Source organism: Talpa europaea (genome assembly GCF_964194135.1).
Source record: "Talpa europaea genome assembly, chromosome: 15".
Taxonomy (NCBI): Eukaryota; Metazoa; Chordata; class Mammalia; order Eulipotyphla; family Talpidae; genus Talpa; species Talpa europaea.
The window spans coordinates 57913646-57927398 of record NC_140083.1 but is presented as its reverse complement, the minus strand read 5'-3'; the positions used below and the strand labels follow the sequence as shown (position 1 = coordinate 57927398).

The 13753-nt window shown below is 34.3% G+C and overlaps 1 protein-coding gene across 4 annotated transcripts in view; it reads left to right on the top strand.

The window, feature by feature from the left end:
• PIK3C2G (phosphatidylinositol-4-phosphate 3-kinase catalytic subunit type 2 gamma) overlaps positions 1 to 9459 on the top strand; it is a gene marked incomplete at both ends in the record, with an annotated part of 286347 nt that extends 276888 nt beyond the window's left edge. For all 4 annotated transcript variants that reach the window (XM_084255119.1, XM_084255118.1, XM_084255117.1 and 1 more), the window contains 2 exons: positions 17 to 142; positions 9307 to 9459. In XM_084255119.1, the coding sequence (XP_084111245.1) occupies positions 17 to 142; positions 9307 to 9459 (279 nt within the window). The remainder of the gene's footprint in view (positions 1 to 16; positions 143 to 9306) is intronic.
• Positions 9460 to 13753: the final 4294 nt, after the last annotated feature.

Genomic DNA, 13753 nt, shown 5'->3' with positions numbered 1-13753 from the left:
CCATTTCCCTTTGCAGCATCTCCCAGATGGCTCTGTGCCTAGTGCACATGTCGAATTTTATCTTTTACCATATCCCAGTGAAGTCCGTAGGAGGAAAACAAAATCTGTTCCAAAATGTACTGACCCCACTTACAATGAAATTGTAAGTATGATTCATCTTTTGTCCAGTCGTTTTGTATTTTTCTTACCATTTCTCAACTTAACAACCAAATATGGAAAATTTGCAGTAATTGGCAGCATTATTCCATAAAAGGGAAGACATTTCCTGAAATAACCACTGTATGCTGGTCACTTTTCTAGCTGCTATGGGAACTGGAAAATACAGATATTGCTTTCAAAGCACTTATGAACCAATTTTCAAATTGTGTCTGTCTTCCAGACCAAGACTATATGGGGTCTGTTTCATATACTAATATTATTTCTGACTTCATCATATTTTCCCCCACCTTTCTGTCTTTTACCTAGTTTTCCTTGTCTAATAAATATCTCATAGTATAGCCAGTGTGTGACAATAAATTTTCATAAAAACTCCTTTGAAAAGCAAAAAAAAGAACAAAATACAAATTAAATTTATGTCATCTCTAGCTCTCAGATTCATTTGTATTATACAATTTGAAGATCCAATTCCCTACTTCTTCCTAAGGCAAAGCCCTACATTGACTATTGTAATTCCATCTTTTCCTACCTACCTTTCTCCTCTGTACCTTGCTCAGCTTATAGTTTTCTGTCCTTAAAGCTATATTTACCTGGATTCTATACTCAGAAATCTTAAAACAAAAATAAAATCTCCCCAACTTAGCCTCCTAAAGCATCCAGATTTTCTTTCCCCCTCTGTTACTTTCAAAATTTTGCAAAACTACACATTCCTTGCTCTACTCTCATTTCATAACTTCCTCTTCACCCTTTACCCTCCACCATGTGGATTCTGACATTTATTTATGCTGTGTATTTCAAGAAAGGCATTGCTAGACTCCTTGACTATAGTCAATAGGCTAAATCCAATGAGCCCTCAGGTGCTCCTTGTGCAGTTACCTGGTAGCACTGATTCTGACTGCAGGCACCTTTTTGTCTAGGCATTTACTTTTTTTTTTTTTTTTTTTTTTTTGCTTCTGGAGTTTTCTCTTTTAAGGATAATTCAAGAAAGGTTTAATAGTGAGACTTTTTACAAACACATGGACAAGACATTAGGAAACCACAAAGACTGTGTGCAAATATGATGGGAGGAGGGCTGGCTCCTGTTTATGGCAGAGATGATAGCTCTTCTCTCTGGAATACCAGACTCAAGACCCTGTGGTTAGTGTGCTTTGCTTCATGAGAGTCATAGCAGTCCTAAGGGGTGCTAGAGGGGTAGTGCAGTCTTACATACTTTGTTCTTTCTACTGGGGACCCATCCTATGGGGAACAAGTATCGAGTTCTACTTTTTCTGAATTTTCTAACCATGGCTTCATTTTCTTTCACTGTGATTCTTCCTCTTAAGATATTGTTGTTTCTGGACCTTCCTAGTGGCCTAGGGGCTAAGTCTCAGCACTATCACCATTATGGCCTGAATTGGATCCCCAGCCAGGGAGCTAATCCCCAGCTAATCCACATAGCATAGCAGACCTCTTCTGTCTTGACCATTGCTCCCCTCAGCAGTGTATTTCAATAGATCTGCCGGTTCTGCTCCCCACTTTCTCTGGTGAATCCTCTCACCCCCACACATCTGGCCTATACCCCATTTTCTGTAGAAATGAGACAGATTTAATTCCAAAACACAAGACTGGAGTAGATAGGAAGCTGTTAAAATAGCTAAAATCACACCTCAAGCAAAGAAGTAGCAATAATATGTATTATTCTAATATGTATTATTAGCAAAAAAGTTCTTCGAAGCAATAAATAAATCTTAAAAAAAAAAAGATATTGCTGTTTGCTGCAGTTCCATAATCTACTCTCATTGACTCTTGATAGACTCTCCCAAAAGAATTTTAAATAACCACAAATTTTCATTTATCATGCATATGTAGGTTGCATGTGAATCTATGCTTTAAGTCCTGACTTCTCTCCTAAGCTGTTGACCTGCACTTCTGTCTGATTACTGAAAAGCTCCATTGGAATATCTCCTAGGCACTTTTAAATCATCTTTCCTCCATTCATTGCCATCTCAACAGTTGTCTTCTAATAACACCTCTACCTTCCTCCCTCACCCAACTAATTGCCACATTTGTCACTTCTACTGCTGCGGCTTCCTATATCTTAAATCAATCATCTCTTTTCTATCCTATTGCTACTTCTTTGCTTGAGGTGTGATTTTAGCTATTTTAACAGCTTCCTATCTACTCCAGTCTTGTGTTTTGGAATTAAATCTGTCTCATTTCTACAGAAAATGTCTTTCAAAATTTTTCATATTCATATTTTTCATATCTCCTGTCAAATTTTTTTCAAGCATTCTTCTATATCTACTGGATAATATTCAAAATCCTAAAAAGTGGCATTCATAGCCCTTAAATTTGACTCAATCATTTTTCTAAGTTAACTCTTGGAGGGATAGCATTTTCAATAATTTTTTAAAAACAAGAGTTTGCTAGGCATGGACTGTGATTTTGAAACAATTTTACATGTGTTCCCAGCATAAACAGATGATTTATTCACAAGTATAGTCTTTAAGGAGAATGTATTTCAGTGATTTCTAATCAGTGGACCTTGAATGTATGAGTGCCCAGAATTACTGCAAGTTATCAGAAAATTTATAGAGACAAAAAGCATTATAAAATAATCTCCATGCATGTGCATTCACTACTATTTTTCTAATAATACATATTAGAAATATATTAATACAATAATAGCTAAAAATACATATTAGAAATAATAATACATATTTCTAATACTATATATAGCTAAAATAAATAAAATGCAAATTTATTTAAACTCTTCTCTATTACAGCTGGCAATAAGGAAAATCATATGTCTCCTTACATTACAAATATTGAAGAATAGCATGGAGCTAGAAAAGTTTCTTTATACTGAAGTAGAAAGCTGGTATTCAAAAAGCATGGAAACTATGATATATTATTAGGAGGTATATATCTCTAGCTGTTGATGATAAATAATACAAAGTCAAATATAGTTCCTTGTTATATTAGATCTCTTTTCTTTATATATATTTATATATGCATATATATATATGCACATACATTTTACATACACACAATTACTTACAGAACTATCCCAATATTTAATTTCATGAATCTTTTTTAGAAGTAACTAAACTTTTAAAGAAAAAAGATAAGATAATGGTTGGAAAGATGGTTAAATTTAGAAAGCCATGAATAGAAAAATGACTATAAGATATATTTTTTTTACCCATTATGCTTTGTCCTTCAATCAATGCAACAAAAAATATTTATAAGTAATGCAAAAACAGGGGCCTCTCCGGTGGTACATCAGTTGAGCGCTGGGCTGCAAAGCTGCACATAGCCTCTGCAGCACTGGTTCGATCCCCAGCCAGTCGGTGAGGGTCCCACATGGTGTGCAGACTTCTGCCTCGCCCACTGCTCCCCTCAGCAGTGTATTTTGTTGGTCTGTTCTTCTCCCTGCTCTGGCTCTGGTGAATTCTCTCACCCTCCCATGCTTCTGACTGTACCCAGTGCTTGTATAAATAAATAAATAAATCTTTTAAAAAAATGCAAAAATAGTACACCATTTTAAACTTTGATTTTACTTTCTCTTGCCCCCATCTCCATGCAGAATTCCTCAATTCTTTCTGTGCAGCCTCAGCAACACCTTATAGTGATTTCTGGGGAGAAAGAAAGTTACCACATGATATCTGCCTTGTTTTAATTCCCCCTGCTTTATTTCCCAAGTACTACTGCATCAACTACTCAGCACAGCTGGGATTTCTCAAACTGCCAAAGCATGCAATGTAATGAGAAAGGGAGAAAATGACCTTCTTCCCCTTTATATATAAATCTCTTAGAAGAATGCAAAGGGACTATACCACTGGATCACTAATGTCTTGCAAAGCTTTTCATGAAAATAGTTCTTTCCATTTTATTCATAGTCCTCTTTCTCCCTAATTCCCAGGCCTAAAAGAGCATGGATCAAGGCCACTACCAAGTGTCCCATTAGTATCCACCCTTCAGGTAACAAAAGCTTTCATACAGGACCAAGTTTATCAACTTGACACTTTACTAAGTTCCAACAAAAGTTTGCCAGCAGTCTCCCTGATAATCCTTTCATATACAAATAACAGTTGAAGCTATAGCTGGGGTCAAGGTGAGGTAGATAGGGTGTAAATGCTCACACCCTATAGCTTTTTAGAAGCAGAACTGGGATCTGACTCCAAAGCCATTTCTCTTTCCCAGTCTATCACCTTTGGCATCTGGTTAAAAAAAAAGTGGTGGTTTTTTTTTGTTTGTTTGTTTTAAATGATTCATTATAAATACAGATTCTATCTTGGAATTATCTTGTTATTGTCAACATATTTTTAAATTGTATTCCTTTCTTTAGATATTACCCTACTATAAAGTATAAAGGGGAACAATAACTATTGCACATATACCTAGTGCTAAACTAGATAATCAAGAAGGGGATCTTCAAAAGAACAAATTAGGAATATTTTGTGTTTTATATGATATATATATGTATTAAAATATCTTACAGAATATGCATGATTATCTATTACAGAGCTAGGAATATGATACTTTCAGTAAACAACAGCAATTGTTATCTGTATCACCCTCTCATTACATATTTGTAACGATGGAAATTCTATTTGTAAATGAAGACACTGAGACTGTGAGGTCAAATATTTAAAACAAGGTCACATAACTAGATTTCAAGTCCAGAATTGCCTGACGCCAAAACCCCTGTTGACCCCACTAAACTATGTTGTGTCATCCCTCCCTTTATCCACCCAGAGTTCTGTTCTCACTTGTTTTGAACTCTCCTTTTCATTGTCATGCCTCCTCTCTTCTCTTCCCATCAGCTCTAGATATTCTTCATATGATTGTTCTCCTATTACAGTCATTAAAATGCCCTCTATTTTAAACTGTGTGATCAAATAACACACAGCAACTACTTGCATGTAAGTTAATACATATTAATTACCTCAACCAGCATTTTTCGTCTTGATGCAATAATGGCAAACTACAAATTCAATATTTGACAGAAGTTAATGAAGCCTTGGCACGTACCTATAACATACAGTTATCGGTAAAAAAAGTATTATAAAGTGAGATTTTTAAAACTGCATTTTTGGCTCTGTTTATGTAAAGGCAGAATAGATATTAAATCATTGTGACAAAGTTTCAAAGAGCATAATCATCTTTGTTATTCTTTAGCTTTGCCCACTAATTTTTCATTGCAAAGTAAGAAGAGCCCTTCTCTAATTTTTATCAGTGTTACAGATGCAATAAAGCAGATTCTTATCATTAATGATATGCAATGATTATATGTTCATAAAACCAGCTTTTCTTTAGAATAACTTAATGTCTAATTACATTTTACATAATGAAGCACAGTAAAAGATATCATATAAACTCTGTCGTTCAAATGTTTGTATTTTAGCCAGGACAGCAATGTTTATATTTTAGCCAGGACAGCAATTAATTCCTAAATTCATTTCTTGAAAATTCCAGCTTGCTAAATATCTGGGAGTCTTGAGATACTAGAAATGTTTTTTCCACTCAACTAACACAAAATACGAAAATAAACCTGTTGATTTTTGTGTATTTTATGGATTTTTTTTTTAGCTATTGCCATAATTTACTAGTTTTTATTATGTGCCAAACTTTATAGTAAGGCTTATATTCATTATCTCATTTTCTTTCCCACAATGCTAAAAGGGAAGTATTATTATCACCATTATTGCAAATGAGAAAGCATAGTTGACAACAGATTCATGTAAATATAAATTATTTGTATGTTTCTTTTAAATTTACATCTTTGTAGCTTACTTGTAAGATTCACAAGATTTTTAACCAGACTTTCCAAAGGCCTAATGCTCATTTTTTTTCCCATTTTTCTACTTTACCTACACTGACACTTTGAGAGCCCCTTCGTCTAATTTTTCTGTATAATATAGGGGATAAGTTCATCTGCCAAAAGTGTTGGGGGAGAAAAATGAAGGATAATTTAGACAGTTCAAAATAGCCATGGTAGAGAAAAGGAAAGGGAGCTTATTTTCAAGTCCTAGAAGGATAAGAATCCAGGAGGAGAGAGAGCTTCAGAGGGTCCACACTGTACATCTCACTCCAGTTAAAGAAGATACATCAATGGTTGGATTTTGAAATTTTTAAGGCGCGCCATAAAACTCTCAGTTACTTCAGGAGAATGCAACAAAGGAAATGAAATAATTTGAATAAGGGAATTGAGAAGATATTCTCCTGCTTGGAAGATTCTAGAATAGAAGGATAACCAGGTGATGTCTCACGAAGCAGAGTAGACTGGATTAATGTGTTATATTGCACCTCATGTCCTTTAGCTAAATTATTTACTTGATAAGTGAATCATTGATCAGAACAACTAATAGATTGACCTTAAAAGAAATTTTTTTTAATTTTTTCCACTAAATTTTATTTGCCATTTGTTTACAAAAATATATGTTTGAGAGCACAACTTTATACTTCAACACATACACGTACTTTTACCCTACACCAAAGCTCCAGCACCGCTATGCTATCACCTCATTCTCGCTTTCTCTGACCCCTTTCCCACTGCTGACCACCACAATTTTCCAAGTCTAAGAGTTATTTTTGTTGTGTTTTGACAGTTTTCTTATTTATATTCCACAAATGAAAAACCCATACAGTAAATATCTCGTTTTCTGACTTATTCCACTTAGCATAATCACCTTAAGATCCATCCATATTGTCCCAAAAGACACAATTTCATCTCTTTAAATAGCTGAGTAATATTCCATTCAGTATACATATCACAGTTTCTTTACCCAGTTGTCTCTAAGGATTTAGGTTTATTCCATGCCTTGGTTATTATAAATAATGTCATCTTGAACACAGGGGTTCATATATCTCATCATATTAGTGTTTTTCACATCCTTCAGGTTAGAAGAGTAGAATCTTTTTTCTTAAAGGAATCCCTTTTTTTCATAGAAGTTTTACAAATTTGCATTCCCACCAAAAGGGAATGAGTGTTCCTTTTTCTTCATATCCTTACCAATGCTTATGTCCATCTTTTTGACATAGACCATTCTCGTAGAGGGAGGTGATATTTCAATGTGGTTTTGATTTGCATTTCCCTAACAGTAAGTGACATTGAACAGATGCCTATGGGTCATGTGTGTCTTCCTTGGAGGAGTGTCTGTTGAGAGCTTTTCCCCATTTTTTAATAATAAGGTTGTTTGATTTGGAGTTATTTGAGTTCTTCATATATTTTGGAAACTAACCCCTTGTCAGATGTATGATGTACAAATATCTTCTCCCAGTCTATAGGTTGCCATTTTTTTATGGTAATTCTTTTCCTGGGCAGACAATTTTTAGTTTAATGTGGCCCCTTTAGTTCATTTTGTTTTTTTATTCCTGAGTCTCCAAATATACCTCTGAGGTTGTTGACTAGGAATGTATCGTCTATGTTCTCCTCTATGTATTGTAGGGTTTCAGGTCTTATATCCAAGTCTTTAATCCATTTTGATTTATTTTTTGTCAATCAAGTTAAATAAGAATCTAGTTCCTATTTTGTTTCTTTAAAAAAAAAAAAATTTGGCTGCCCAGATTTCCCTATATCATTTGTTGAAGGGCTTTTCTTTTTCCATTGCGTGGTCTTTGTTCCTCTGTCAAAGATTAAGGATTATTCTGGACTTTCTGGGTTATGGTGGGTTATTCTGGACTTTATGTTCTATTCTCTTGATCTATTTCTGTTTGAGTGCCTTAACTGTTTTGTTTTCTTTAACTTTGTAGTATGTCATGGAGGATGTCACATCCTTGCCTTTTTTCTTTCAATATTTCCTTGGCTATTCAGTCTTTTATGGTTCCATACAAATTTTAGAATTGTTTGTTTCATTCAAGAATATGATTGGAATTTTTATAGGAATTGCATTGAATATGTAAATTGCTTTAGATTTATGAATTATCCAATCATAAAGTATTGTTTTCCATTTTTTGTATCTCCTTTTATTTCCTTTGAGTGTCATAAATGAAATTCCACGGATACATGTTCATAAATAGTAGATGAATGTGGTGTCATAGAACAGAAACCACATCCCTACTCTCGCAGTTGATTTAAAGGGCTTTCCTCTTAAGTTGTACCTCTGCTTCTTTTTTTTTTTTGCACAAAAAGAGAACATTTTTTCTATGTTGGAGCTTGACAATAAAAAAGCAAATAAATTTGCAGAAGCACAGGATACTCCTAATAATTTCCTAACAGTGCTACACGTTTAAAGTTTCTTTACCATTACAGGCATCTGGTGGGAATGTCTATGACTTTCTTCCTGGATATTATAAAACACAGTTGAACAGGTCCCTTCTTAGGAAATAGTGATATGGGGCCTCCCCTGGTGGTGTAGCGGTTGAGCGCTGGGTTTTGAGGCTGCCTGCAGCCTCTGCAGCACCAGTTCGACCCCAGGCCACCGGTGAGGGTCCCACAAAAAAAATAAAGAAAATGTTATATGACTACTAAGTGAAACATAACAAGACAAAAAACTGTACATACAATGCAATTATGATTCAGATTCTTAAAAGATTATCTATAAAAAAACAAAAAGAACATAAAAATGTTAACTGTAATTACCCCCCAAGGTAGAAATGTAGATTTTCACTTTTTTATATTCCTTTCTGTTTCATCCTTATTTTATTTAATGAGTATTTTCACAATTAAGAAATAGCAATTTAAAATAAATTAATGTAGCCAGAGTGACTTCTTCACATATAGAAGGAAATGTTGTCTTGCATTAACACAAGGAAATTATGGAGCTTGGTCTGCTTTCCTCATTAGCTTTCAACAAAGAAAGATAGTGTTCTAGTCCCCAAATAGCACAATAAATTCAAGGAAGTTAAAAGGTGAAGGGCATTTTATTCCTTCCTGGAGAGTAATTTACAGTCTCTTAAATTTGGGATGGACAATTATTAATGCAACCAGGGTAAAATAGAAGCTTCTTAGAGAAATATTCTGCCATTAAACTTCATTATGTTAAAGAACATTTAGATTTTTAGAATTAGAGTAGAAAATTCCAGCAACAATACTTATCCATGTCAAAGTCGAGATATTAGTTAACTATTTGTTATTAAAATTTTATTTGTGTTAAAATCATTATTTTTCAAAAAAGAATTTAAATAGCTGTAACTTATATTTTCATTACTCTCTTCCTTTTTCAGGTGGTATATGATGAGGTCACAGAGCTCCAAGGACATGTCTTAATGATAATTGTAAAGAGCAAAACTACATTTGTGGGAGCAATTAACATCCAACTCTGTAATGTCCTGCTCAATGAAGAAAAATGGTATCCGCTAGGAAACAGTATAATTTGACCATTGCTATGAACATATACATTATTCATTAAATACTTGTATTTTTTTTTCACTTCTGGCCTTCTCTGTCACATGAGCAGGACCTTTTTGTTGTCAAAGATAGCATAGTATACTAAAGACACAAGAAAACGAAATCAGAATCTATCATTTACAGTTGTTTGTTCTCTACCTGTGTTTCATTGTTTTTTTTAGAATCCTTTCTCCATAAAGTACTGATTATTAAGATTCAATATGTCAAATAATAAAAGGGGTATTTAATTTTAGTCTTTCAAATCAAACATATATTCACATTTTGTTTTCATTATTTTCATTGTCACATTTTGTTTCATTCTGCACTAAAAGCATTACCTAAAATTGTATCTTCCAAGAAGACAAGCAAATAAATAAATCTCATCAATTAGTTCAAGATCTAAGTATATCTGTAACATTTTAAAAATTTAATTAAATATAATGTCTACATAACCATTTATAATCTTTTTTATTGAGGGAACTGGTAAGCCCCAGCACAATGCTATATTATTTTCTATCAGAAAAACAAAACAAATACGTAAAATTATTCTATCCAATTTTTGGAAGACACTCCTTTATAATTGTTCACCCTCTTCTAAACCAATTTACCATTACTGAATTTTACCCATCCAGAGGAATTTCAACCACCCAGAGGAATGTTCGTGTTTTAAATTTCACTATCCCTTATCTCCACTTCCTCAAACTGTAAAACTCTTTTTTTGATCAAAACCTCTACTCTTTGCACTTCAAGTATTTTCCTTACTTGTGAACCTATCATCACGCTCATTATGATCTGAGTAAACGTCTACAGATTGTACCTACGAAGTGGGAACAACTCCTGTTACTATGCCACAATCTTATTTAAGAGAATCAAACTGATTTTTTTAAATTCCTGCCCTTTATATTAACTTTAAAAGGCTTCAAACCTTTACTTTACTCAGTGTTTTTCTGTGTAGGATTAGAAAAGTAATTTAAACTATTTTGCATGGTCATCTATATAACCATGTAAAAAATGTAAAAATTTGTATATTTATTCTTTGGAAATATGTGAGTGCCTGGTGTGGGCTGATATGGTCCTATCTGAAATACATGATCGTACAAGTCAGGTAAATCATTAATCCTATTGAGCAATTATTCTATCTGCTCCTAGCCCATTCATTCTTCCTTTCTGCTAGAGAGTGATCACACACCCTTCTCTCCACTGATAGGCACCTCCTTCTCTAATTCTCTCTCAGTTGATGACTTTTCATACCATTTCACTTAAAATTTGGAATCAGTCAGAAGAAAACTGCCCCACATCACAGAATTGCCCCCACTCACCCAGCAGATTCTGCACTCCACCTGGTTACTTATTACCACAAACTGTTCAGTCTCTAACCCAAAAATAATCTCTTAACTTGTACACCTGTCTCATCCTCCTTTATTTACTCACAAACATTACTGGAATTCCCTTCTATTGAAAAGTATTCTTTCATTCCTCTTTATGCGATAATCCCCTTCAGCATTCAACCATGATTTTCTCTGGTTATTAATGCTATGGCCTCTATTTTAAAAAAATAAAACTTCTCAGCTCTCCACTTCCCTTTCCAAATACTGATCCACTACCCTACTACTCTTGCAGCAAAACTCTTCAAAATGATTGTCTCTGTTTTTTGTATACAGTCTCTCCATGTTTTCTCTAAGATCCATCTAAGGAAGTGTTAGGCCCCCAACACTGCAAACAAATTGCCTTTGTCAAGGTCTCTGCTAACCTCCACATACCTAAATCCAAACATCCCTTTTCAGCCCCAACATGCCCTACTGATCAGAAATGTGACATAATCAGTAACTCCATCTTTCTCAATACATGTTCTTCACTTGACTTTCAGGAACCCACACCCTTTTGTTCTTTTCTTTTCTGACACTAGTCTCTCCTTTTCAGTCCTCTGTGCAAACGCATCCTGTGTCCACACCCTCCAACACTAGAGTGTCCAAGAGCTCAATCTCTGGTCCTCTTCTCTATAAACCTTCATTCCCTAATCATCTCATCTAATATCATGGACTAAGAATTCTAAATTAAAACCTATCTTTCCAGATGTTTATGAAGACATTCATCACACTAGGATAATAAAGTATAATGTATTTAATAGCTTGTTGGCTTTATTTATAACTTCTAAATTTAGGCTGAAGTATACCTGTGTTATGGATTGAATCATGACTCACCTCCAATTTACAGGTTGAAGTCACAATCCTCAGTAGTCTCAGAAGGTGATATTATTTGGAAATAGGGTCACTTGAAGTATGATTAGCTAAAATTAGGTCATACTGGCATAGAGTGAACACTTAAACCAATGTGACCAGTACCCTTAGAAATATGGAAAATGTGGACACATCCAAACACAGAGAAAATACCGTTTGAACAATGAAGGTAAAGATTAGGGTGATGCCTCTACAAGCCAAGGAATGGCAAAGATTGTTAGGAGAGAGAACTGGAAGATTGCCAAAATGAACCAACCCTTCCAGCTGCCAACTTCTTGATTTCAGATTTTAGTTTACAGAACTGTGAGATGGAAAATTTCTGTTTTTTAAATGTTGTGGTACTTTGGTCCAGCAGTCTTAGCAAAACAACACATTGGGCCTCTGTTTGTTTTCTTATTCCAGGCCCACAAATATCTGGCTCATAGTTGATGATGTTTAAGTATTTGGGAATTAATGCCTAAATAAATAACTAACACACTAGTGAACAAGAAAAACAAGGTCCATAATCTTAATTCTCACTCATATAATATATTAATGCTCCTTTAGCATTTTTATATCTGTATTTTATTTGGTCCCTTCAAGAAAATCTAATGAGGAGGGCAAAGGAGGTATTAGTATGTCTTTAGACAGTAAAGATATTCAAATATCCCATAACAAGATAATCTTTCCATAGAGATGAAATCTCAAATGGAATATGTATGTATGTATGTATAAAGAGAGATAAAAGGCAGAAAGAGAGAGAGAGACAGATTTTAAGTTAAGTCGATGTGAGGAAACTGAAGATTTGAAAAAGCAGCCACCCCCACTCTCCTTTCCCACCATTCTCACCTTCAAAAGTCTTTGGAAATTTCCACAGAAAACTAAAACATCCCAAAAAAGCAAAAGTGAAAGAAACTAAGGATCACATATACAAAGTGGCCACCAGTATGATACAACTAAGTGCGTGCAGTAGCAGAGACCCACATTGGCAAATAGCATTCAAGGTCATGACTTGATTCCCAGAGGAAATGTATTATTGAGGAGGTACCAGTGTTTACATACTATCTGGGATATCTTAACAAAAAGTTAAGACTTGACAGTATGTGAGGGAAAATTTGAGTAACTAATTATTAATTACTAATTCTAGTAAGGAATTATTCAATGTCACATTGTAAAACAAGAGTTACAAATTAAAAAATATTTTATTACCTACCATAGAATTTTATATACTTTCACCACATTTTATTTAAACTGCTTAAGTTTAACTGAAGATGCTTCTTCAGAAAGAATGTTGGGACCAACATTAACACACAGCTTCAGTGGTTCCAAAAACGCCACTTAGACTTTAGGCTTTGGTAAGCATAGTCATGTGGATTTATTAACCTTAGTAGTTTGTAATGGACTATATTGTACTAAAATGACTAGGTTTTATCATTAAAAGGATGTAACATTAAACTTTAGGCCTTAATGAGTACAGGCCACATGAGACTTTGTCCTTGGAACAAAATAGACAATAAGAAAAGACATGCCTTCCATTTTCTTAAATAAGCTTTTGAAATATTAGGTCATAAAAGAACTTTGGTTGTTCCCTTTCATGAATTTCTCAGCCAGATCTCAAGCTACTAGGACAGAAATTTGAACAGTGGCTAAATTTAAAATATGCTACAAACTCTAGTGAAGTTGTAGCTTAAAATTCTAAGCTCCATACAAATATGCCTATTATATCAACGTCTCCAAATTTTGTGTGTGTGCGTGTGTGTGTGTGTGTGTGTGTATGCATACAACACTATTTTCAAGTGACTTTGGAGTGACAGAGTACTGGAGGAGATAAGACCAGACTTGAGCTCATTTTGCAGTTCCATAGATTTAGTTACCTCAAGAACACAATTTCAAGTAGACTCTCATTTGACAACTAAAGAAACGGTGATGAGAATTTTTCAGAGACTCAAACCATAGCTGCAATCATAGAGGGAAGTGGATTTTACTTATATGTAAGTCAAAAGGAATGGAGGCTCTTCTATAAAGAAAATACGGACTTTTCTTAGGTTGAGGTCAGAAAATAATTGAC